The sequence below is a fragment of the Ostreococcus lucimarinus genome, chromosome 7 (assembly GCF_000092065.1).
Source record: "Ostreococcus lucimarinus CCE9901 chromosome 7, complete sequence".
Classification (NCBI taxonomy): Eukaryota; Viridiplantae; Chlorophyta; class Mamiellophyceae; order Mamiellales; family Bathycoccaceae; genus Ostreococcus; species Ostreococcus sp. 'lucimarinus'.
The window spans coordinates 183,119-207,313 of record NC_009361.1 but is presented as its reverse complement, the minus strand read 5'-3'; the positions used below and the strand labels follow the sequence as shown (position 1 = coordinate 207,313).

General features: G+C 62.2%; 15 protein-coding genes across 15 annotated transcripts; 9 read left to right on the top strand and 6 right to left on the bottom strand.

Moving 5' to 3' along the window:
* Window positions 1-386: 386 nt before the first annotated feature.
* Window positions 387-1,265, top strand: OSTLU_35719 (predicted protein; the record flags this gene model as incomplete). Its single annotated transcript, XM_001418832.1, has 1 exon — window positions 387-1,265. The coding sequence occupies one exon, from the start codon at window positions 387-389 to the stop codon at window positions 1,263-1,265; it is 879 nt and encodes a 292-aa protein (XP_001418869.1).
* A 107-nt stretch (window positions 1,266-1,372) lies between these two features.
* On the bottom strand, window positions 1,373-2,053 carry OSTLU_4907 (predicted protein; the record flags this gene model as incomplete). Its single annotated transcript, XM_001418601.1, has 1 exon — window positions 1,373-2,053. A coding segment is annotated over one exon (681 nt), but the record flags the coding sequence as incomplete, so codon positions are not given.
* Window positions 2,054-2,678: 625 nt separating this feature from the next.
* Window positions 2,679-6,668, top strand: OSTLU_24771 (predicted protein; the record flags this gene model as incomplete). The annotated part of the gene is made up of 2 exons (XM_001418831.1): window positions 2,679-4,806; window positions 6,622-6,668. The coding sequence occupies exons 1-2, from the start codon at window positions 2,829-2,831 to the stop codon at window positions 6,666-6,668; spliced, it is 2,025 nt and encodes a 674-aa protein (XP_001418868.1). The 5' UTR covers window positions 2,679-2,828.
* A 3,259-nt stretch (window positions 6,669-9,927) lies between these two features.
* On the bottom strand, window positions 9,928-10,617 carry OSTLU_5426 (predicted protein; the record flags this gene model as incomplete). The annotated part of the gene is made up of 1 exon (XM_001418600.1): window positions 9,928-10,617. A coding segment is annotated over one exon (690 nt), but the record flags the coding sequence as incomplete, so codon positions are not given.
* A 761-nt stretch (window positions 10,618-11,378) lies between these two features.
* OSTLU_16054 (MOP(MATE) family transporter: multidrug efflux) lies at window positions 11,379-12,710 on the top strand (the record flags this gene model as incomplete). The annotated part of the gene is made up of 1 exon (XM_001418830.1): window positions 11,379-12,710. One exon carries the CDS (start codon window positions 11,379-11,381, stop codon window positions 12,708-12,710), a length of 1,332 nt encoding a protein of 443 aa, XP_001418867.1.
* A 269-nt stretch (window positions 12,711-12,979) lies between these two features.
* Window positions 12,980-13,372, top strand: OSTLU_8140 (predicted protein; the record flags this gene model as incomplete). The annotated part of the gene is made up of 1 exon (XM_001418829.1): window positions 12,980-13,372. A coding segment is annotated over one exon (393 nt), but the record flags the coding sequence as incomplete, so codon positions are not given.
* Window positions 13,373-13,619: 247 nt separating this feature from the next.
* OSTLU_32524 (predicted protein) lies at window positions 13,620-14,933 on the top strand. The gene has a single exon (XM_001418828.1). The coding sequence runs from the start codon at window positions 14,087-14,089 to the stop codon at window positions 14,816-14,818; it is 732 nt and encodes a 243-aa protein (XP_001418865.1). The 5' UTR covers window positions 13,620-14,086; the 3' UTR covers window positions 14,819-14,933.
* A 234-nt stretch (window positions 14,934-15,167) lies between these two features.
* On the top strand, window positions 15,168-16,181 carry OSTLU_12699 (predicted protein; the record flags this gene model as incomplete). Its single annotated transcript, XM_001418827.1, has 1 exon — window positions 15,168-16,181. The coding sequence occupies one exon, from the start codon at window positions 15,168-15,170 to the stop codon at window positions 16,179-16,181; it is 1,014 nt and encodes a 337-aa protein (XP_001418864.1).
* A 77-nt stretch (window positions 16,182-16,258) lies between these two features.
* OSTLU_32522 (predicted protein) lies at window positions 16,259-16,798 on the bottom strand (the record flags this gene model as incomplete). The annotated part of the gene is made up of 1 exon (XM_001418599.1): window positions 16,259-16,798. One exon carries the CDS (start codon window positions 16,796-16,798, stop codon window positions 16,259-16,261), a length of 540 nt encoding a protein of 179 aa, XP_001418636.1.
* A 71-nt stretch (window positions 16,799-16,869) lies between these two features.
* Window positions 16,870-17,306, bottom strand: OSTLU_32521 (predicted protein; the record flags this gene model as incomplete). Its single annotated transcript, XM_001418598.1, has 2 exons — window positions 16,870-17,069; window positions 17,258-17,306. The coding sequence occupies 2 exons, from the start codon at window positions 17,304-17,306 to the stop codon at window positions 16,870-16,872; spliced, it is 249 nt and encodes an 82-aa protein (XP_001418635.1).
* A 377-nt stretch (window positions 17,307-17,683) lies between these two features.
* OSTLU_92996 (predicted protein) lies at window positions 17,684-18,295 on the top strand (the record flags this gene model as incomplete). The annotated part of the gene is made up of 1 exon (XM_001418826.1): window positions 17,684-18,295. The coding sequence occupies one exon, from the start codon at window positions 17,684-17,686 to the stop codon at window positions 18,293-18,295; it is 612 nt and encodes a 203-aa protein (XP_001418863.1).
* Window positions 18,296-18,487: 192 nt separating this feature from the next.
* Window positions 18,488-20,041, bottom strand: OSTLU_1075 (predicted protein; the record flags this gene model as incomplete). The annotated part of the gene is made up of 1 exon (XM_001418597.1): window positions 18,488-20,041. A coding segment is annotated over one exon (1,554 nt), but the record flags the coding sequence as incomplete, so codon positions are not given.
* A 1,012-nt stretch (window positions 20,042-21,053) lies between these two features.
* On the top strand, window positions 21,054-21,491 carry OSTLU_16047 (predicted protein; the record flags this gene model as incomplete). The annotated part of the gene is made up of 1 exon (XM_001418825.1): window positions 21,054-21,491. The coding sequence occupies one exon, from the start codon at window positions 21,054-21,056 to the stop codon at window positions 21,489-21,491; it is 438 nt and encodes a 145-aa protein (XP_001418862.1).
* A 22-nt stretch (window positions 21,492-21,513) lies between these two features.
* On the bottom strand, window positions 21,514-22,047 carry OSTLU_92995 (predicted protein; the record flags this gene model as incomplete). The annotated part of the gene is made up of 1 exon (XM_001418596.1): window positions 21,514-22,047. A coding segment is annotated over one exon (534 nt), but the record flags the coding sequence as incomplete, so codon positions are not given.
* Window positions 22,048-23,088: 1,041 nt separating this feature from the next.
* OSTLU_2530 (predicted protein) lies at window positions 23,089-24,129 on the top strand (the record flags this gene model as incomplete). Its single annotated transcript, XM_001418824.1, has 1 exon — window positions 23,089-24,129. A coding segment is annotated over one exon (1,041 nt), but the record flags the coding sequence as incomplete, so codon positions are not given.
* Between the last annotated feature and the right edge of the window lie 66 nt (window positions 24,130-24,195).

The window sequence follows — 24,195 nt, the reverse complement described above, 5'->3', positions numbered from 1 at the left end:
ATCGGTCGTTATCCACAAAGATTACTCGACGCATCGCCGCACTCGCGCGCGCGCGCGACGACTCGACGCGACGCGCGCGACGGGAGACGATGCGCGCGGTGACGCTCGACGCGGGCGCGGCGGCGCGGCGCGGGCGGGGGCGCGCGGTGGTGAAAAAGACGTCGCGGCGCGATGGTGTCGAACGATCGCGGCGTCGACGCGCGGTGAACGACGAGGAGATGTCGACGCAGCGGTTCGAGACGCGAGCGTTCGACGCGGAGATCGAGCGAATGTGCGATCGAGGACTGCGAGACGCGCTCGAGGCGGTGGACGCGAGGTTGGTGACGGCGATGCGAGGCGAGAGCGCGGGGGCGTCGACGAGCGACGGCGACGACGACGCGGCGGCGATGAAAACGGCGAGCGATCGCGCCGAACGCGAGGCGGTGGAGTTGGTGATGTGCTTGCGTCAAAGGGGGGTGGTGAAAGCGTTCGGGGCGGCGCATAATGTGCCGAAGCGAGATTATGCGTTGGCGGAACTGCGGTTGAATAACATCGAGGCGGAGAAGTTGTTGGCGCCGACGGAGAGCACGATTAAGGGAATTCGAGATAATTTCACGCGATTGCTCGGCGTGGCGTACGTCGCGGGATTGTACTTTTTGCATCCGACGTTCGCGCAAGGCGCAGGAGTGGCGGCTTTCGCCGCGTTTTGCGCGACGTACGATCAAATCGCCTTCGGCGGCGGCGTCTCGGCGCTCGCGCTCGACACCGTCGCGCAATCGACGTCGAAGGAGTACGTCACGCGATTGCGTCGACACGAAGCGGCGCACTTTCTCACCGCGTATCTCATCGGGATTCTTCCTAAAGGTTACACGTTGAGCTCGATGGATGCGTTCAAGACGTACGGTGCGTTTAACATTCAAGCGGGTTGCGCGTTTTGCGACGGCGAGTTTCAGCGCGAAGTACAAAAGGGTAAAATTACCTCCACATCGCTCGGCCGGTTCGCGTGCGTCGCCATGGCGGGAATCTGCATGGAATACATCCTTTTTGGATTCGCCGAGGGCGGTCTGAGCGACGTACAACAACTCGACGGATTGCTGCGCGCGTTGGCGTTTACGCAGAAAAAGTCTGATTCGGAAGTTCGATGGGCGGTGTTGAACACGACGAGTCTGTTACGTAGACACTTAGGGTTGACGGAGAAGCTCGCGGATTACATGGCGCGCGGAGCGAGTGTGGGCGAGTGCGTGGCGCTGATCGAGAAGGAAGTCGAAACCGCCGAATTCGTTTGAAATGGTTGAAATGAAATTAAAACCGCGCGCGCGCATTTTTGTACCGTAATTTACTGAAGGCTTTGCTTCTACGCTTTCTCGACCGCGTCGACGTCGTCCACGGTTCGCTTCTTCGCGCTGTAAAAGATAAACTGATTGCGAATCTCGCACTTAAAATCGACGAGTCCGCATTCGGTGCACAGGTCTCGGAGTTCCTTCTTGGACCACCATCTGAACCCGCGCTCGGCGTTCACCGTGCCCGAGAATTCTCGAACGGCGTTGTCGAAAATGGCCTGCTGGTCCTCGTCGAAGAACGGCACTTGCGGATTCATGAACGTCGTTCCACAGAACGTCGCGCCTGGTTTAAGCACGCGCGCGATCTCGGCCACGCCCGTCTTGGCATCCGGCCAGCAGTGGATGGCGGCGCCCGCGTGCACGCCGTCCAGCGAGCCTTCTGGAAACGGTAACCGCGCGATGTCCGCGCGCACGAAGCACACGTCCGCGTCGCCGAGTAAGTTTTCATCCTCCATGTATTGCTTCGCTTGTCGCAGCATGGCGTCGGAGTAGTCGAGCGCCACCACGCCCTTGTACGCCTTTGAACGACCCTTGTACGTCTTCAAAAACCGTCTCGTAAACAACCCGCTGCCGCACGACGCGTCGACGACGATGCCGCCCTTCGCGAACTCCCCGAGCGCGTCCACGGCCAACCGCGCCTCCTCATCCGGCCCCGGAAACCCAGCGCGCTTAAAGCTATCGCGCCACCCTCGCTCGTACGCGAACGCCACCTGCGGCGTCTCGAACGTCGCCGTCCCAAAGTACCCGCTCGTCGGCAGCAACCCCTTCAACTCGTTCGGCAGCGCCTCGCGCGCCAGGTCCACGAGCGACCCGACCCGCGCCCCCGACCGCGCGTTCTCCGCCGCGCCCACGGTCAGATCCCATCGCCCCTCGCGCTCCTCGTACCTCAGCCCGCTCGTCGGCTCGACGCCGTCGCCGCGCAGCGCCTTCAGACTCACCGGGCACGCCAACGGAAACGTCGTCGTCGTCCCTCGCCGTCGCGGCGGTTCCGCCTCGTCCTCCTCGTACGACGCCTCCGCCGCCGTCGTCGTCGTCGTCGTCGTCGCGTCGCCGTCGTCGTTCGTCGCGCGTCGGCGTCGGGGCGTCGCAATCATCCGCCGTCCCGCGCCGCGCGTCGGCGCGCGCGCGCGTCGCGCGCGTTCCATCGCGTGCGTCGTCGGCGTCGCCCGCATCGCGCGCGCGTCTCGAGTCGCGCCGTCCCTCGCGCGTCGCGTCGTCGCGCGCGCGCGCGCCGGCGCGTCGACGTCGGTCGGTGGACGTCGCCAAACGGGGGTCGACGCGCGCGTCGCCAAACGGGGGCGAAAAAGACGACCCGGGCGTAGGGTCGCGCGCGCGAAAGGCGACCGCGGCAGAGCGCGACGACGACGCGCGCGACGGTCGCGCGCGTCGCGAACCGCGCGCGAGGGCACGCGGAGGCGCTGAGAGCCGAACGCGAGCGAACGGGCGCGCGATACGGCGACGTCGGGACGCGACGCGCGGAAGCGCGGGACGGCGATCGAGCGGGACGCCATGGCGGACGCGCCGACGCCGACGAACGCGGATCACGCGCGAGAGAAGTCGCCGTATTACGCGCACCGGATCGATTTGTTCGATAAGTATCGCGCGCGGGAGCTGACGCGGATCGAAGAGGCGAAGGCGCGGGGGGAAGGGATTAAAGTGACCCTGCCGGACGGCGCGCAAAAGGATGGGACGCGATTCGCGACGACGCCGTTCGACATCGCGTTGGGGATACACAAGAAGCTGGCGCAGAGCGCGCTCGTGGCGAAGGTCGATGGGGAGTTTTGGGACATGCGACGACCGTTGGAGGGGGACTGCGCGCTGGCGTTGTTTACTTTCGACGACGAAGAGGGGAAGGAGTGTTATTGGCACTCGAGCGCGCACGTCTTGGGGGAGGCGTTGGAGTTGGAGTACGGGGCGGATTTGACCATCGGACCGGCGATCGAGGAGGGTTTCTACTACGATTGCTACTTGGGCGAGCGCACGCTGACGCCGGAAGACACGGAAATCATCAAGGGGCGCATGGAAAAGATCATCAAAGAAAAACAAGAATTTCAACGCATCGTCGTCAGCCGCGCCGAGGCGTTGGAGATGTTCGAAGAGAACAAGTTCAAAATTGAGTTGATTTCCAACTTGCCCGAAGACGCGACGATTTCGTGCTATCGCTGCGGGCCGATGGTGGATCTGTGCCGCGGTCCGCACTTGCCGGACACCGCGTGGTTGAAGAGCGTCAGCGTGAACCAGTGCTCGCGAGCCCACTGGCGCGCGGACGTCACCAAGGACCCGCTCGTGCGCGTGTACGCCGTGACTTTCCCGAGCGACAAACTCATGAAGGAATACACCACGCGCATCGAAGAAGCGAAGAAACGCGATCACCGCACCATTGGCTTGAACCAAGAGCTGTTCTTTTTCCACCATCTCTCCCCGGGCTCGTGTTTTTTCCAAAAGCACGGCGCGCGCATCTACAACAACTTGGTCCAATTTATTCGAGAAAAGTATTGGGAATACGAGTATGACGAAGTCATCACGCCGAATATTTACAACTTTGACCTCTGGAAGACGTCCGGTCACGCGGCGCACTACAAGGAAAACATGTTCAGCTTCAACGTCGAAAAGGAAGAGTTTGGTCTGAAGCCGATGAACTGCCCGGGTCACTGCGTCATGTTCGCGCATCGACACAGAACGTACCGTGAACTCCCCATGCGTGTGGCTGATTTCGGTGTGCTGCACCGAAACGAGTTCTCGGGTGCGCTTCACGGTTTAACGCGCGTTCGCCGCTTCCAGCAAGACGACGCGCACATCTTCTGCCGTGAGGATCAAATGGAACAGGAGTTGAGCGGTTTCTTGCAGTTCTTAGATGATGTGTACGAAGTGTTTGGTCTCACGTACGAGATGAAGCTATCGACGCGTCCAGAGGGATACTTGGGTGAGTTGGAGGTGTGGGACAAGGCGGAGGCGGCGCTCAAGTCTGCGTTGGACCGAAGCGGCAGAGAGTGGAAGCTGAACGAAGGTGACGGCGCCTTCTACGGTCCGAAGATTGACATCACTGTCTTCGATGCGCTCAAGCGTCGCTTCCAGTGTGCGACGGTCCAGCTCGACTTTCAGCTTCCGATTCGATTTGACCTGTCGTACGTCGACGAAAACAACTCGTCGGTGAGGCCGATCATCATTCACAGAGCTATCCTCGGTTCTGTCGAGCGTATGTTCGCGATTTTGACCGAGCACTTTGCGGGTAAGTGGCCGTATTGGTTGTCGCCAAAACAAGTCATGATTGTGCCGATCTCTGAAGCCTCGAGAGACTACTGCTACGAGGTCAAGCGCCAACTCCGCAAGGCCGGTCATTTCGCGGAAGTCGACGTCACGGATCGTAAGATGCAAAAGAAGGTTCGCGAGGCGCAGCTCGATCAGTTCAACTATATCTTGGTGTGCGGCGAAAGCGAAAAAGCGAACGAAACGGTGAACGTGCGCACGCGTGATAACAAGGTCCACGGTGAGCACAAGCTGACCGCGCTGCTCGAAGTGCTCGCGCGCGAACGCGCCACGCGAAGCTTGACGTGCTGTTTCGAAGACGAGGGTTCCCCGGAAGATGCGGCACCTGCCACGACCGCGTAAATAGTTGCGCGTTATTCATTCTAGGAGCGCATCATACACGCGCGCATGACGTAATAATCAAGATTCAACCCTCGATGCAAACCAACGTTTCTCTGTTTCACTACAAGACGTTCCTACTTGCAAAGTCATTCATTTACGCGGGATCGTAAGGCTCTCGCGGAAACTCGAGCATTGAGATCGGAAGACTATGTTTCTCGCATGTGCAGACGATGTGTTCCCCGATGTAGATCGTTTTTGGCATGTAGACGGCGAAGCAGATCACCACAACGCTCTTCGAGTACGCGTCTGGCTCTTCGTCCTTGGGTGTACCACCCCATTGCGCGCTGTGGTCCTCACGACAGATACTTCTCGTGAGCGCATAGTTGATGTCCAGTGTAAACCAGTCGCCTTGTGTGTTGATTCGTCGTGATGGACTCATACCGTTTTTCAGTATCAGCTTCGCCGCCGCGAACGATGTTCCATGGAAGGCGAGCCGAATGGATTGCGGATCGGCGTTCTTCACATTCTTGTAAAATCGTTCGTACAATGACGTTCCAGGCAGAGAGAATTCGTTCAATTTCACGGTAAAATGTGGCGACAGCGTATCATTCCCCACTCGATACGGCGCGCGGCACTGTGCATCGATCGTCCCGCGCGTCCCGGTCAGTCTCGCGTTTCTCGTCGCCGTTTCTCGTCTCGCGCACCTGCACCGGGCGTTCATCCAACAGAGCCTTGTGCGCGCTCTTGCGCGGCGAGACGCAAAAGATGAAATCGTTCCGACAGTTCGAACATTCCAAAGTGCTTCGTCGCGCGCGCGTGCTCCGCAGGCTCCGGTTCTCGTGTTGACAGTGCTGGCACGTCCAGCTGTCTAGCACCTGTTGCATCTGCGCGTCCCGAGCGCGACTCTCCTCCTCCTCAAGCTTTGCGGTTTGCGTTCGCGTGCGCGGACGAGTCTTATCTTTGTCGGGTGCGTGCCTGCGCTGGAAAAAGATGTGAGTCATTGCCAGGGCGAGGGTCCACACGGCAAAAGTTACGGCTTTATGCGGGTCGGACATTGAGGTGCGCGCGCTGTGTGACTCGCACCGAGGTCGAGATTGTGTCGACTTGCGTCGGCGCGGAGGGGGTGTGAAGGATTCGCAACGGTGCAATCTATCAATACACAACTTACAGAATTAATTCTACATCCACAACGCGCGCGTCGGGGGCGCCGGTACATGCGCGCACGGCATCGTGGACGCGCTCGCGCGTGGCCGATGGTTTCAGAAATGCGATCACGTGTCCGCCTGACCCGGCGCCGCAAATGAAAGAGCCGTAACTCAGAGGCTCGAGCGCGTCGTAAATGGCACGTATAGTGGGACTTTCAATTGATGACCACAGCGATTGTTGCACGCGTTTGTGTTCTTCGAGGAGCGCACCGAGACGCGAGATCAGGTATTCTTCCCGACAATCTGATACGTTTGGCGTCGCGGCGCTTTCGCGCGAAGACTTGGAGATCGCCTGGAATACCTCAAACATTTGCGTTGCCAAGTCAGCACACTGTTGTAAAGCACGCTCAACGCCAATATCACGTCTTTGCCACGTTGTGACGACAGAATCACAGACGGTCTTCGCCAATCGACACGTCCCGGTGAACACGCACGCAAAGCGCGAGTTCAAGAGACGCGCGCAGGGCGCGTCCATCTCACACAGACGGTAGGTGTACTTGGGGAAGTAGTCATAATCAGGGGAGAAACTGCGATCACTAGGTTTCGAAAGACTTAGGCGAAGACCATTCAACGCGCCACCGACTTGGTCTTGCCACCCACCACCCGTCGTGATCATCTGCTCAACCACGAGCACACAGTTCACGATGTCAGACAGCTTGAGAGCTTCCTTTGGCGACGCGCGATGGTCATCTTCGACATCGAGCACTTTCCCATTTTCATCGGTCCACTGTACATCCGCAGTAAGTTCGATTCGATCTTCTTCTTCAAACCGAGGCCTCAAGCGCGTACCGTATGTGAAGTCGTACATCGCGTGCAGCATCGCTAAGGCGAGGATACTACTCGTGCCGAGACCAGAGCCTTTTGGGAGATTTACTTCCGTTCGTATCTCTACGCCAGGCTTGTCGATCGCAATCAACCGTTTTCCATGCAACGCAGGTTCGATGAAATTGCAACCGAATTCCAACGAAATTTCAATAATTTCCCTGAACCAAAACTGCACGAGGACGGCTTTGTGGAGAGCAAACGGCGTCATCGGGTCGGAATATCGGTTCGGCAGGAGATCACCATAATGAAGAACGTCTTCGCGTATTTCTTCGCCCGATACATCGTCTCGCATCACGAGACGTACGACGGGGTCGTCGATGCGGGTCAACTTCGCAACGATGGGCTTGGTGCCATTCACGAGCCCTGGTACGTGCAACACAGCGCCTGGGCGCTCCAGCGAGTACGGCGGGGTATCCGTCCATCCACCGGCGAGATTGAATCTCGCTGGATACGCCACGCGCACGCTACACACGGGCATATTCGATCTCGCAAGCATACCGCACGCCGATACGGTGGATGATTCGGTGAGGATGCGCGCAAGATTTGCGCGCGCGTCATCGAGCGCGCCCGGTAGGGCTAAAGAGAGCGCCACTCGGCTACAGTCCAAACGATGTCGAAGCGAGCGGACATCCAAACGCTCAGCCTCTGTCTCGCCCAGTAGCTCCGAAATAAGGTGCATTGTTTTTGCTTCGAAGGGGACTGTTCCTCGTTCCATTTTGAGTTCGTTTTCGAGCGACGTTAAGTTGAACGCTCTATGCCTCCATTCGCTCGCTGGCAGGCCAGTTTCTAGCATTCGACGCAACGTCGAGCTTAAAACCATACGCAGTAAGGAATGTCTGTGTGTTTCGAGAGCGCCATGGTTCGCATATCTCCGAAGCACTTCGCTAATGCTCACTTGTTGCTGATGGTCGCGTTCGAAGCGCCCGTACTCAGCGGCATTCTCTGAGCTTCGCACGACGTGCGCCATTCGCAGCGCGGCGCGCGACGATTCCTCGGCAGATTGATGGACGCTATAAAAACGACCGAGCGTCGTCGTGGACGACTCGCCTTCCATCCAGACGCTACCGCTATCCAATTCAAGTCGATCAATCGCGTCACGCACTGGAACACCGCACAGTGTGCTCGAAGTGCGTGATTTTACCTCGTCGTCGGTGGCCATGACAATGGTCACGAACTCGACGGCGTCGTCGGCAGACGTACAGTCAGACATTGATGACGAAAAGTCATCGATTTCATCGTCGCCCGATTCGCGGTGACGTTTCGAGAAACGCTCGCGCGTTATGGGAAGTGTGCACATGAATGTTCCATTTTCCACTTTCGTTCCGTCCTCAAGACGAACGTCGTACATCGCGCAGTTTGCGCCGATAACGACGTCACGGCCGATATCACAGTTCACCAAACACGACCCAGATCCTACCGAAGACGCTCTTCCGATGCGACTCGACATGACGACGGAGTCGGCGGGTTGATGAAAATCGTCTGCGACGTAAGACGCCATGTGAACCGGTATCCCTGGCGCTGGAAGCGACTTCAGGCACTGTACGTCTTTTGTCGTGTGATACAAAAACTCTGGAATAGTGCCAAGGTGAATGAATCGACTCGGAAACAACGGAATGACGATGAGCGGACGGCCTCGCAAAGCGTCTGCAACGGCGCGGCGCGCATCGCGCAATCTCGTCTCGCTTTCCGCGTGTGTAGAAGAAGTCACGCTCGCGAGATGATCGATGCGGTCCAGGTATGACGTATCCGCATCGCTCCCGAGTGGTTGCATGAAATCTCCATAAGCACAAATTTCGCACCCCGCCAAAACGTCGCGACGTCGCTCGTCGAGTTCGACGAGCGCCTCCACAGCCTCGACGCCGATGTGAAAGCAACTGTCCGTCAGCACCCAGTCATCGACTTCGGTTTCGTATCCACGCATCACACACCCGGCGCCGCGCATTTCCTGTTCTGTGGGCTTCTGTAAGCACCGCCTGCAATCCAACGGCGCCAACTTTCTCCCGGCTCGCATCGCTCGCACGCGCTCCTTGACCTCCGCCTCATCGCACGCGAACACTCCGTGCTGCTCCCCGATCGCCACAGAGCTCGGATGTGCGAGTGCCGTGATGCCACGCTTCATCGCCGATCGCGTTTCCTCGTCTAAGCTCTTTTCGACGTCGCCGTACTCCAACGCGACGTCGGCGCACGACACGAAGACGCCCGGCGGCAGCGTCGCCGCCAGCGGCGTCAACTGCACCAACTGCGCCTCCAAAATCGTCCCCGGCGTCCCGCACCCTCGACAATCCATCGGCACCTCCGCAAACGCTTTCCCGAGCGTCCCGTGTTGCGGCGCGCGTTCGCTGTATCCACCCGTGTGCAGCGCGAAGACGCGTTTGTCCCGCCACGCGTCCCCGAACCACGACTTCAACTCCCTCGCCACCGCGATCGTCGCCCCCCCGGAGCCGATGCGCGCGCCGGGAGGATCGGTGATCACGACGTATCGCTCGCGCGCGCCCGGCAGCGCGCCGCGGGCGTGGAGGTGGTCTAAACGCGCGCGAAACGCGCGAGTTTGGGACGCGCTCGAGGACGTCAGGGCGACGACGTCCCAGAACGCGCCCGGGGCGATCACTCGCTCGGGATTCGCGAGCAAAGCGCGATGACGCGCGAGACGGTCGTGCGCCGCGGCGATGGCGGCGGCGTCGCCATCGCGCGCGGCGGACATGGACGTCGGCGTGTGCGGCGACGCGGCGGTTGCTTTCTGAAGTACCGGTAGATATTACGTTAATAAGATCGACGCAGTCACGACGCGCCGTGAATAGAGCGATTCGCGCGCGCCGGTGTCGTCACCGACGTTAGTTGTTCCGTTCCTCCTCCATCTCCGCCGCCACGATCTCGCGATGAGCGGCGATGGTTTTGTTGGACAGCGACACGCGCTCGAAGGTGAATTTTAATAATTCGTCGGCGTCGGTTTGGTTGGCAAACGCGTGCTTCAGGCACAGCATCACGTCTGGTAACGAATCGCACTCCAATATGTCGCGCTCGTACATTTTCATCATCGCGATCGCGACTCTGAACCACACCTTTTCGCCCTCGTACGTGAGGCAGTCGAGGACGCGCGCCGCCGTCGTCGCCGGAAACGATTCGACGAAGAGACACAACAACCACTTGCTCGCGATCATGACGAGGTCGACGTCGAGCTCTTTCAGATGCCTCGCCACCTTTGGGACGTTTGATTGCAGTAGTTTATGCAAAATCTTGTACTGCGAAATCGTCCCCTTGATGTCCCTCGCGTGCACATCGCTCGGAAGCACGACGTCGAGCAAAGCGGTAAACGTCCAAAACGCCTTTTCCTCGTCGCCCATGACGAGCCATAAAAACGCCGCGATATAATTCATTCCCTGACAATACCCCGTCTTTCGATTATGTCTCGCGTACGCGTACAGCATCCTTCGCAACACATCGTTCCCTCGCTGTCCCCCCTCGCCCCGCTCATACTTTTCGTTCGCCGGAAACGTCCTCGCCAAGTCCAACTCGATTTGGTCGACGACTTTTTGATCCACCTTCATCACCAACAATTTTTCGTAATACGAATCCATCGGTCCCATCTTTTTCAGCTCGCGCGCGCCGCTGCACGCGAACCACGCCTCGCATCGCAGATCGCTCGGCACGCCCTTCCTCACCGCTCGTTTCAGCGCAGAGTCGCGATCGAGCGCGCACGTCGCCAGCGTCCCCGGCGCGTCGCGCGCGCGCGTCCAAAACTTTTCATCCATCGCGCTCGCGCTCGACCCGCTCGCCGCGCGCGCGACGTCGCGATCGATCGCGAACCCGTACTCATCGACGCTCGCGTCGTCGTCGTCGTCGTCGTCCTCGTCGTCCTCGTCGTCGCGCGTCGTCGTCGTCGTCGTCGTCGCGCTCGGCTCGCGTCGATGCCGCGCGCGATCTTCCGGCGCTTCGAGCGTCCCGTTCGACCGCGCGCGCGCGCGCGCGATCGCGCTCCGCGCCGCACGCGCGTTCGCGCCGTCGCCCGCGCCGTCGATCGCGCCGTTCGCGCGGCAGCACGCGAACATGCGCGCGATTGTCGCGCGCGCGCGCGTGCGACCGCGCGTCGACGCGCGGCGCCGCAGACGTCGCCGCGCGACGTCGCGCGCGCTCGCGCGCGGTCGCGCGAGCCAACATGCTGGCGCGCGTCGACGCGCGCGCGACGGCGGCGCCGACGCGCGCGCGCGCGACGGACGCGACGCGAAGACGCGCGAACGCGCGAACGGCCGTTAAGCGACGACGCGCGCCTTGGACGCGCGCGCGCGTCGCGCGCGATGCGGGCGCGCGCGCGGCGACGGCGGAGGGTCAATCGACGCGCGACGCGCGCGGGACGCGGCTTCGCGCGCGGTCGACGGCGTCGGAGGCGGAGGACGACGCGCGCGTCGAGCCGGAGGCGTCGAAGGCGCCGCCGTCGCTGCTGCGCATGTCGACGCCCGCCGCGGTGTGGTACGTCGGATGGCCGACCACGGTCATAGGGCTCATGCGGTCGTTTTTTCCGCTCACGGACACGTTTTGGGTGGGGAAACTCGGGATCGTGGAGCTGAACGCGCTGTGCTCGAACGCGTTCGCGGGGTGGATGCTGTATCTGCTGTGCAGCGTGGTGGCGTGCGGGGTGCAGAACAGGGTGTCGATGAAGGTTGGCGCGGAGAAATACGATGACGTGGGACCGGTGCTTCGAGATGGGCTGTACGGGGCGGTGCTGACGTACGCGTTCTTGGCGTGCTTGTTGCCGTTTACGGCGGTGTACACGTCGACGCTGGGGATCCAGAGCGGGGGGACGTTCGCGATCGGGCAGTCGCACTTGCGGGCGTCGCTCATAGGTTCGGTGGGACTGTGCTTCAGTAATATATTAGAAGCTACGTTGCGCGGGTTTGGGTCGATGAAACCCGCGCTGTGGGTGACGGCGTTCATGGTCCTGTGCAACATGGTTTTGGATCCGTTGTTGATTTACGGCATGGGTCCTTTTCCGCAGCTCGGCGTCGCGGGCGCCGCGGTGGGGACGAGCCTGTCAAATTGCATCGGTGCGGTTATGTTTTATCGCATGCTCATCAAAGACTTCAAGGTGAAGATTCCCATAACGCGGCCAGACGTGAAAATGCTCAAGGACATAGTCGCCATCGGCGCGCCCATCGCGGTCGCGGGCATCGTGTTCGCCTTGGTGTACGTCGGTCTCGGTCGAATTCTGACCTCCCTGGACCCGATGTCGCTCACCGCGATGGGACTCGGACAGCAGTTTGAAAACATCCCCTACACCGTCACGGAGGCGTTCCGCATCGGCACGTCCACCATCGTCGGCCAGTGGGTCGGCGCCCGCAACGCTACGCGCGCGAGAGACGCGGGTTGGAGCGCGATTCGCATCGCATCCGCGGCTTTGATACCTTTCGGTGTCGTATTCATCGCTTTTGCGCCGCAATTCGTCGGGCTCTTGACCCAGAATCCCGCCGTCGCCGCGCACGCCGTGCAGTACATGTACTGGAACTTCCCGATTGTCTCTTTCATGGCGCTCGAGTGCGCCGCCGAGGGTGCGTTCACGGGCACCGGCGTCACGTATCCCGTGCTCGTCATCGCCATCCTGCTCAACTTTAGCCGTCTTCCGATCGCCGCCGCGCTGGCGCCGATATACGGCGTTTCCGGCGTCTGGTTCACCATCGTCTTCACGCAAGTCATAAAGAGTTGCCTGAAGACGATTTGGCTCCGCAAGGTGTTCAACGATCTCATAAAAGAGGAGCGCGGCGCCGGCGCGGCGACCGCGTGATCGAGCTGAAATAATATCACATCAGCGCGCGATGCGCCGGATGTAATGTCTATTGTGACTGTTTTCGCGATTGTAGTGCGGCTTTGAAGCGCGTCGTCGACGCCGAGGCGCGTCGGCGCCGAGGCCCCCAGCGCGAGCGCTTCCCCCGCACACCCGCACGCACGCTCACGCACACGATGTCCGCATTCGCCCTCACCGCATCCAAGACCTTCCGCGCCACCCCCGTGGTGGCGCAAATCACCCGCGCGCGCAGCGCGCGACGCGCCGGCGCCGTTTCCGTCCGCGCCACGGCGAAAGAAATCATCGCCACCGATAAGTCCCCGGCCGCCCTCGGCCCGTACAACCAAGCCGTCAAGGTCGGCAACACGGTGTACGTCAGCGGTCAAATCGGCCTGACGCCCGCCATGGAGTTCGCCGGCGAAACGATCGAGGAGCAAACGGAGCAAGTGATGAAGAACTTGGGCGAGGTGCTCGCGGCGGCGGGCGCGACGTACGCCGACGTCGTCAAGACCACCATCATGATCGCCGACATGGACGATTTCAAGACGGTGAACGGTATTTACGGCTCGAGGTTCCCCGAAAACGCCCCCGCGCGCGCGACGTTGGCGGCGAAGACGCTTCCGCTCGGCGCGCTCGTGGAGATCGACGCCGTCGCCATCATCCAATAAATAGTTCAATCGAGATCGGCGACGACGCGCGCGCGCGTCCGTCGCGCGCGCGGTCGACGCGCATCATTAATTCATACGCATTAATTCATCGCCTTCATCGCGCGTCGGCGCGTCCTCGCGCGTCGCTCGGTGGTTTGTTTCCTCGCTCGGGGACTCTCGACGGTTCACGACTCGACACTGCGGCGCGCACAACTAAAAGGCGCCGAGCCGCGCGCGCCGCACACACGCGCGCGTACGGTAACCATGCGCGCACCCATGGGACGAGGCGGCGGCCGAGGAGGTGCGTCACTTTCACTCGCGCGTCATCGATCGCGCGCGCGCGCGAACGCGACGTCGCGTCGACGGGAATTACGCGCCAATCGACGACCGCCGCCGGGACGATCGATTGCGGCGGATTCGAGAAAACGCGAGAACGCGCGCGATGCGACGTCGCGCGTCGACGCGAGGTGGTCGCGATCGAAGACATAAATATCGACGCCATCGTCCACGCGCGTCGGCGACGCGACGGGACGCGAACGAGGGACTGACGGGGAGAATTCGTTTTTTGGGTGAATTGCAGGGTTCTCGCCGGGCGGACGAGGCGGCGGACGAGGCGGACGAGGCGGACGCGACGGCGGACGCGGCGGCGGACGCGGTGGCGGACGCGGTGGTGGACGCGGTGGACGCGGTGGTGGACGCGGTGGCGGACGCGGTGGTGGACGCGGCGGTATGAAGGGCGGGTCGAAGGTGGTCGTCGAAAAGCATCGTCACGAGGGCGTCTTCGTCGCTCGCGGGAAGGAAGATGCGCTCGTGACGCGGAACATGGTCGTCGGCGAGAGCGTGTACGGTGAGAAGCGTATTTCAGTCGACGAGGCGGACGGTACGAAGACGGAGTACCGCGTGTGGAACCCGTTTAGATCGAAAATTGCGGCGGGTATTCTCGGCGGTTTGGACGCCATTCACATCAAGCCCGGCTCAAAGCTCTTGTATCTCGGCGGTGCTTCGGGTACGACGGTGTCGCATTGCTCCGACTTGGTCGGGCCCGAAGGCACGGTGTACGCCGTTGAGTTTTCTCACCGCTCTGGGCGCGACTTGGTCAACATGGCGAAGAAGCGCACCAACGTCATTCCGATCATCGAGGACGCGCGTCACCCGCAAAAGTACCGCATGTTGATCGGTATGGTTGACACTATCTTCGCCGACGTGGCGCAGCCGGATCAAGCTCGCATCGTTGGTTTGAACGCGCAATACTTTTTGAAGCAAGGTGGTAACTTTATGATCTCCATCAAGGCGTCGTGCATCGACTCCACCGCCGCGCCGGAGGCGGTGTTCGCGCGAGAGGTGAAGAAGCTACAAACTGAAGGCTTCAAGCCTGCCGAGCAGCTCACTTTGGAGCCGTACGAACGCGACCATGCCATGGTCGTGGGTGCTTATAGAGTGTCTAAAAAGAAGTCCTCGTGATTCTTTTGGGTCCCAAAAGAATTCGGCGACGGCGGCGGCTCGGGCCGCGCTTCCATTCCAGTGTACGACTTTTTCCACAAATTTTGTTTGGACGACCGGCGGAGAGGTTCGAAACGACGAATAATTAGTTGAGGTAGCTCATTGTATATGCCCACTGATAAATCTACCCACCGCGCGTTCCTCGTCGCCCTCGCCGTCGTTCGCCCTCGCCGCCTCGCTCGAGCGCTGAGGATTCTCGAGATTCGCTCGAGACGCCATTCTGTCGCGCGCGTCGCCGCACTCGCGCGCGTCGACCGAAGCGCCCCGCGCGGTCGTCATGGTCGCCCTCGACGTCACCACCGTGTCCCACATGGCCCCCGGGAGGTTCTTCCGCGACCACACGAGCGCGGTGAACGCGCTCGATTTCCATCACACCGAAGATGCCCTCGTCACCACGGGCGACGACGACGCGATCCATCTCTACAACACCAACACCGGCGCGAAGACGCGCACGCTGTACAGTAAAAAGTACGGGTGCACGAACGTGTGCTTCACGCACAGCGCGGCGGCGGTGATTTACGGGTCGAGGAACAAGGGCGCGGGCGGGGCGGCGATCGACGACCACGCGGTGAGGTATCACTCGCTGCACGATAACACGTACCTGCGATATTTCAAGGGACACACCGATGCGGTGACGTCGATCGCGATGAACTCGACGAACGATTGCTTTTTGACCGGAAGCGCGGATCTCACGGTGCGAATGTGGGACTTGCGGACGCCGAAGTGCTGCGCGGTGATTCCAGAGTGTCCGGCGATTCCGTACGTGGCGACGGACGCGCAGGGAGACGTGTTCGCGGTGACGGAAGGTGACGGCGGGATTAAGCTGTACGGGACGAATAGTTACAGCCAAGGCGCGTTCGCGCAGTTTGAGACGTACATCGATAACGCGGGCAAAGAGTTGTTCCCGAACCCAGACAACAACCCGCAAATGCGGCCGCCCGCGATTTCGTGCCTGAAGTTCTCTCCGGACGGCAAGCGTTTACTCGCCGTGAACGGGAGCTGGATCACGATTTTCGATGCGTTCAACGGAGAGCACACGATGCGTATTCGCGTGCCGGGGTCGGGGCAGCAACAGCACGCTGTGACGCCGATGGAGGCGAGTTTTTCGCCCTGCGGCGAGTACGTCGTGAGCGGTGGCGCGGACTCGCGCGTTCACGTGTGGAGCTGCAGCACCGGGTACCAAACCGGCCACTGGCGCTCGCGTCACGCCGGTTTACCCACGTGCGTGAAGTGGGCGCCGAGCATGATGCTCGTCGCGAGCGGTTGTTCCGAGGGCGGCACGGCGTTGTGGGTTCCGGATCCGAACGTCGACGAGCGCCGTTAGCAAACGAACGTAAAGCGATTAGCGCCTACTTTTAGCGATTAGCGATATCAAACAGTTTACAGCGATTGAGCGACGAGTTACTTGCCAAACCATCCCTTCTTCTTCGGCGTCGCCGCCGGCTTCTTCTGGGCCGAAGACGCCTTCTTCTTGAACGCTCCACCGAACAACCAATCGCCCGCCGCGGCCTTCGCGTCTTCCGGGTCCACCCATCCCTCGTCCACGTACTTTCCTCTCAAATCGAATCGCTCGCCGCCGTCGAACTCTGGCATTCCCAAAGATATCATCGGCAACGGAATCCCACCCGTGACGGCCTCCTTCGACAGCGCGTTCGCCTTCGCTCGATTCTTCGCCTCGATCGCCTTCTGTTCCGCCGCCGGGAGCTTTTTATTGACGAATCTCGACACCTTGGCGCGTCTCGCGGCGACTTCCTTTCCGAGATTGGCGCCCGACCGACGCTTCTTCAGAATCTCTTGTTGCGCCTCCCACGTCGTGTCGCGACCGCCGACGTCTTTGTTGTTTCGAAGAAAGTCAAACGGCCCCGCGCGCGCGATCGCGCGCGCGCGTCGTCGACGAACGACGACCGGCGCGGCGAGGGGCGACGTCTTCAGACCGATCATGTCGAGCTCGAGGCGCGCTGTGACGCGCGCGTTACGAATACAAACACACTCACGCCACCACGGCGTCGCGCCTACTCGCGCGCGGGCGCGCGCAACGCGTCCTCGAGTCCAGCCGCGCGCGCGTCCGCCGCCTTGCTCGCGAGCGAGCGAAGCACCTGCGCCGTCGCCGTCGGCACCACGCGCGCGCGCGACAGCTCCAGCACCGCGTCGTGCACCTCCCGTCGCACGTCCAGCCCGGCCAGGGCGGTGAGCTCGAACAGCGCGTTCGACACTGCGCGTCGCGATCGTCGTCGAGTCGTCAGTCCTCGCGTCGTCGTCGCGTCGTCCTCGCGTCGTCGTCCAGCAAAAAGTCGTTCATCATCGTCGTGGTCGTCATCGTCGTCTTCGATGCACCGGCGCGCGGTCCCACGCGTCGAATCATCGCGCCGCGCGCGACGCGCGCTCGACGCGCGCGCGCACCCTCGTCGTCGCGCAGCGCGCACGCCGCGTCGGCGTCGCGCGCGCCCATCGCGCGTCGCGTTCTGGCGTCTCCGTATACAACGTCCATTTAGAACTAAATGGCGCGCATCGCATAAATCCGATCGCGACGTTAGGGTTTCGCGCGCGCGCGCGGCGGCGGCGGCTCGACCGATCGCGCCAGAACTCGACGACGACGACGATGTCTTTCACCACGGTGCGCGACGACGCGACGCGACGACGCGCGAAACCAAATCGACGATCGTCGGCGACGCGCGAGGGACGACGACGCGACGGGAGACGCGAGCGAACGCGAGATGATTAATGATGACGGACGACCTAGCGGAAGGATGCCGCGGCGATCGGCGCGATCGCGGATCGGCGCGACGAGAGGCGCGACGAGCGACGACGGAGGACTGACGATCGGTGATGGATCGATCGCGGACGCAGGAATGGCCGAAGTGCGACGCCGCGAAGGCGGCGGGAATCGCGGAGAAGAAGATCGCGAAGTGCTTGAAGGAGGGCGGGAAGAAGGGCGTGGAGATCGAGGGCGCGGCGGACATGTCCGGGCTCACGTGCTTTTGCACGCGAATGACCGAAGCCGGTGATTCGGTCGAATTGCTTGAAGTCTCCATGGAGGGGATGAACGCGATTCCGGATCCGGCGAACGAGGAAGAGCGTAAGGGCTGCTCGGGGCACATCTCGAAGCTCATCATCGGACACAACGACCAGACGAATAAGATCGCCATGGTCGCGTACGTCGCGGAACCGTTGAAGGACAAGTTGAACGCCACTGAATGGATGAAGGCGGTGTGCGATACCGATCTCGGTGGTGGCGTCGGTGGCGCGCCGGCGGAAAGTTCCACGGCGACGTGGGCGACGGCGAGCATCTCCGAAGACACCGACAACGGCAAGTACTACTTGAAGTTCAAGGACAATGCTTTGACGGCGGCCATCAACTACTTGCGCGACAAGGGCTTGTTCTTGGATGACTCCGACTCCGACTCTGGCGACAACCCCGCGGCGGATTTCGAGTGGTAAACGCCGACGAAATCTCGACGACAGGATACGTAGTTTTAGGAGACGCCGCCGCGTGCACGCCGCCTGTTTCTAATCTAAACGCAATTCAATACCACCCCACGACATCTATACTGCTTCTAACAACCTATTCGCTATCGACCGCTACGCGTTCGCGAGTTTCTTCGCGATTGACTTTTTGTAACTCGCGAACGACTCGAGACGCTTGACGGCGCCGTTTTCGATGACGACGACTTCTTTCGCGACGCGCTCGACAAAGTATTGATCATGACTCACCAACACGACGCCTCCTTTGAAATTTTCGATAGCTTCCGCCAAAGCTTCGCACGACTCGAGATCTAAATTGTTCGTCGGCTCGTCGAGGATGATCAAGTGTGGCGCCTGAAACGACACAGCCGCCATGGCGACTCGCGACTTTTGCCCGCCGGAGAGCGCGAGCGCCGGGACGTTTTGCAACTCGGTGAGAACGCCGCATCCACTGAGATGACTTCGAAGCTTTTGTTCGTGGTTGTAACTGCCATCTCCCGGAAAAGCGTCGAGCATGAAAGCCAGCGGCGTTTTATCGTACGCGAGCTGCTCAGCGTGGTGCTGGTTCACCAAGCACACGCGCGCGCCGCGATCGCGCGTCACCAACCCGCTCGTGGGCTCCAACTCGCCCGTGATGATTTTTACCATCGTCGTCTTCCCTTGGCCGTTTTCCCCAAGTAAGACGACGCGTGACTTTGAATCCACGCTCAAGTCGACGTCGGCGAAGAGCTCGTCGCCACCCGGGTACGCGAAAGATACGCCGTCGAAGCGAACGATATTTTGACGAAGCTCTCCACCCGCTTGAAGATTGAGCGCGAGCTCGGCGTCTTCCTCGAGATCCGCCATCAGGCTCGCCTCGTCTCCCGCCTCGAGCTCGAGCTTCTTCGCCTCGAGCTCTTTCTTCTTCATCATGTTAATCGCCGACGAGCTTCCGCCGTATCTGAACCCGTGTCCGGCGAACTCTTTCAGCTTATCTATTTTTTCTTGCCTCTGTTCTACGCGTCGCTTCAACGCGAGCTGCTGTTCGCGTCTTTTCTTGGCCCACGCGCTGTACGGCATGCGATGCGATGAAAGCCGTTTCGCGGCGCCAGAAATGTGCATGGAGTCCGTCGTGACCTCATCAAGAAAGTGACGGTCGTGCGAAACGGTGACGATGATTCGGGACGACCACACGGAATTTGTCGACAACTCGCGACTCAAAAACATCACCGCCGAAATCGACAAATGGTTTGTCGGTTCGTCGAGAAACAGAATGTCAGGCTGCGCGAACAAAGCCGCCGCGAGCGCCGTGCGCACTCGCCATCCCCCGCTGAGCGCTTTCATCGGCCTCGCGATGAGAGCGTCGGAAAACCCGAGATTTTTCAGCAGCACACTGACGCGCGCGGGAGCGCTCGCCGACCCGATGGCGTCGAGCATGCCGTTGACCTCTTGCAAACGCGCCACCGCGAGCGCGTCTTCGCTCGATTCTAATTTCATCTGCTCCTCCAGAAGCAACCACCGCTGCAGGTCTGCGCGCAAAACCACGTCTCCGGGGAGCATATCTTCTTCTTCCGCGGTCAGCTCGACCTCTTGCGTGACGTAGTGCACGCTGTACGACTCGTCGATGCCTTCGACTCTTCGCGCGGCGAGGAATTTCAACAGCGTCGACTTTCCCTTACCGTTTCGCCCGATCAGGCCGTATCGTCTTCCCGGCACCAGCGTCACGCTCGCGTCTTCGATCAAATCCGCCCCCCCTCCCGGATTCGGCACCGCGAAAGGCCCGAGCTCGACGTTCGACAACGCCCTGGCGCGTCCCTCGACGCGCGCCCGCGCCGCGCGTTCCCGCGCCGCCGTCAAATTCGCCACCATCTCGCGCCGTTCATCCGCCGCGCTCGCCGCCAAGCGCTCGCCCGCCCGCCTCGCTTTCTCCCGGTCCCGCATCCCCACCCTCGACTCGACCGCGTCGCCGCGTCCATCCTTCCCGACGAACATTTTCGCGACGCCCGCCGCCGCCGCCGTCGCCCTTCGCGCCGCGTCCTCCCGCTCGACGCCCTCGCGCCAGCCCTCGCCCAGGCACACCGGCGCGCGGTCGACGCGCCGCGTTTCTTCCACCGTCGTCGTCTCCGCCGCGTCGACGCCGTCGCGCGCGTCTCCCGCGAGCGTCCGCGCGCGCGCTTCGTCGTCGTCGACCCACGGCGCGATGACGGGCCAGACGAACTCGACGAACTCCTCCCTCGGCGCGCACGTCCCGTCGACGTCGATCGCGCCGTCGAGGACGTACTCGATCTCGTCCTCGTCCAGCGCGACGCTCGCGAGCTCGCGCAGCGCGCGCGCGAGGGCGTCGCGCGCGCCGCCGACCGCGGTCGCCATTCCGCGCCGCCGAGTGGCGCCGACCGACGCGCGCGCGCCCGCTCGACGCGCCGCGCCGCGACGATGCCGCGCGACGACGCGCGCGACGTCCCGGCGCTCCCGGCGTCGGCGCTCGAGGGCGTCGCGCGGCGCGAGTGGACGGCATCGGGCGCGGCCGCGGACGCGCTGCCGTACGTCGACGCGACGCCGGGAGGAGACTGGCGCGCGCGCGTCGACCAAGCCGTCGCCGAGGAGGTGCGCGGCGACGCGATGCGAACGCCGCGCGATCGAGGGACTGACGGCGCGAACGCGGGCGCAGATGCGACGGATGAAGAGCAGGGGGAGGGATCGCCTCGACGCGCTGGCGCCGAGCGGCGACGACGGGCTGGAGCGACGCGCGGGAAGGATGGTCGCGGATGAACTCGCGCGCGTCGCGAGCGGGAGATCGATGGTGATTCCGGACACGATGCGGTACAGGCTCGATCCGCCGCCGCGGAGCGAGCGCGAGAGCGCGGAGGCGTGGGAGAAGGCGATCGAAAACGCGCGCGCGCAGTTGGAACATCAGGCGACGAGACGCGCGAATTTGGAGCTGGCGCTGAAGTACGCGCCGGCGGCGTGGCGGGCGAGGAACGCGTGGGGAGACGCGGCGGTGAAGGCGTACGAGGAGGAGCTGGCGCGCGTACGCACGGAGGTGAACGAGCTGAACGTGATGCGGAAGTTGCAGCAAGAGAGCGCGGCGAAGGAAATTTCCGCGCTCGAGCGCGAGTGGTACGCGACGACGCGGAAATGCGCGGCGATCGAAGGCGCGATCGCGGATCTCGAGGCCGAATTAGCGACTAAGTAGTGTTCTACAACTCTGTAATTATCTAGTATCCCCGATTCGAAGACAAGTCCACGTCGGCCTCCATGGTGAAGTAGCGAACCTCAAAGTTTTCGCCGTTTGCATCCGTCGCGCGAACCGCGGCGACGACGAAGTTCTTCCTCGCCGCGTTCGACATCCGCGTCGTCGCGGCGATGACCAACGGGTGTATCACCGCGTCCCACGAAACTATTCGCACGGTGTAGTGCGCGTGAAACAGGATCGGATCCCCCGGATACGCCAGAAAGTCGCTCCCAAACTTGGCGCCGGATGTCATGTAAAACGATTTATCGTGCAAATCTTTAAACACCGCGTATCGCTCGCGCTCTTCGCGCGTCGACGGAAAGCTCCACCGCGCGTCCTCCTCCTCGCCGTCCCCATCGTTCGTCAGCGGCACCGACACGAACGACGACTCCCCCGCGACGACTTTTTCCCATCCCGAGACGTTCGTCGCCGGCGCGCTCTTCGCCCGCTTCGCGCCCCCCCCGCCCCATCCTCGACCGTCCCTCTTCGCCTTCGCCCTCGCTTTCGCCCGCTTCACCGCGTCATCCCGCGTCGCGTCGTCTCCCTCCGTCGCTCTCTCCCTTCCCGTCGCCCCCGCGTCGTCGCCGTCCCGCTCTTCGGTCAACCGCGCCCACCCGCGCTCGACGCACAGCGCCGTCTCCTCCGCCGTGAGCTCCAGCGGCAGCCCGCGCGCGACGTCCTGCGAGCGAAACCCCGGGAGCGCGCCCACCATGGCGCCGATCACCCGCCGTCGCTCGCGCAGCTCGACGACGTCCGCGGCGTCGTGCACGAACGCGCGTCCGTCGAGCGCGCGAATCGTCGGCGTCGCATTCGTCGCGCGCGCGTCGCGTTCGTCGCGCGTCGACGCCATGCGCGCGGCGCGCGAGCCGCGCGAAGACGCGTCGCCGTCGCGGACGCGCGCGGTGACGACGCGCGCGACGACGCGCGTCGACGAATGCGCCGCCGAATGCGTCGGCACATCGCGACGCGTTGGACGCGAATGTTCGCGCGGCGATCGACGAGCGACGGCGCGTTCACGCTGTCGAAGCGCGCCGCGGCGACGGCGTCGACGGAGACGGCGTCGCTCGCGACGGCGCCGCGCGAACAGCGCGTGACGCTGGACGACGTGGAGGAATTCGTCGAGGAGAGGAAACGCGCGGAGAACGACGCGCGCGCGCGCAACGTCGGGAACGCGCTGCTCGCGGCGTCGCTGGCGTGGAGCGCGGCGCGACGCGCGTGGGAGGCGTGGCGACGACGACGAGAGGCGCGCGAGGGGACGGCGACGAGGGACGAGGACGAGGACGAACGCGCGCGCGAGGGCGACGCGAACGACGAGACGAACGACGAGACGAACGACGCGCGCGAGGGGTAGCGCGCGATGACGGAGGCGGGAGAGATCGAGGCGCCGAGGTACGAGCGCGCGCTCGGAGGACTCGGGCTCGGGACGGCGGTGGTCGCGGCGACGACGACGACGACGACGACGACGGACGAAGACGCGAACGTTCAGTCGCGGATCGGTGGCGATAAAGCCGCGGTGCGCGCGTTGCCGGTGACGCGAGGTGGACTGGGTGAGGATGTCATCGACTTTTCGTACCTGGACGCGGCGCCGATACGGAACGAACCGGGAAGCGCGAGCGCGACGGCGGTCAAGGCGCTCGCGGTGGAGGAGGAGGAAGCCGAGGAGGAGTACTTCGATCCGAACGAGAATCCGCGATGGTGCCCGCCGGGAACGGTGAAACGTTTGAGGAATTTACAGTCGCCTCTGATCAGGCTGCACACCGAAATCGTGGATTTCAGTAGGTATTTAGAGCCCACCGAGGAGGAAGCGACGTCGCGCGCCGCCGCCGTCGAACGCGTGCGAGCGGTGGTGAACGGGATCTGGCCCGACGCTCGATTCGAAGTTCACGGTTCGTTTGCGACCGGCATGTACTTGCCGAGCTCGGACATCGATGCCGTGATCTTGGACAGTGGTGCAAAAAATGCGGGTCTGTGTTTGAAGGCGCTCGCCGTCGCCTTGGCGCGACGCGGCATGGCGATCAAGATACAACTCATAGCCAAGGCGCGCGTGCCCATCGTGAAATTCGAAGAAGTGGAAAGCGGACATCAGTTTGACATTAGTTTCGACGTCGCGAACGGGCCGGCGAGCGCGGAGATCGTTCGAGAAAACATGCGAAGGTTTCCCGCGTTGCGTCCGCTCACCACGGTGTTGAAGGCGTTTCTTCATCAACGCGGGCTCAACGAGGTGTATTCCGGTGGCATCGGCTCTTACGCGCTGCTTTGCATGGTGATGGCTCATTTGCAGTTGCACAACACGACGTGTAAATCGACGTGGGCGGGGTCGCACGGCGCGAGCGATGCTAGCGAAGGCTGCCTAGGAACGCTCCTCATCGACTTTTTTGAGCTCTTCGGTCGCAGGCTCGTCGCGGAAGAGGTTGGGATCTCATGCGGAGGCAAAGGTCCAGGCTTTTTTAAGAAACGCGACAAGGGCATGTACGAAGACTCTCGGCCGTTCTTGTGGGCGATCGAAGACCCACAAGACGAAACGAATGATCTCGGTAGGAACTCGTACGCGTGCAGGCAGGTGAAGAGCGCGTTTGAGCACGCGTTCACCGTCATCACGGCGCCCGTTGATAGCAGGAACGGATTTTTACTTCGCCGCATCGTCCAAATGGATCCTTCTTGGTGC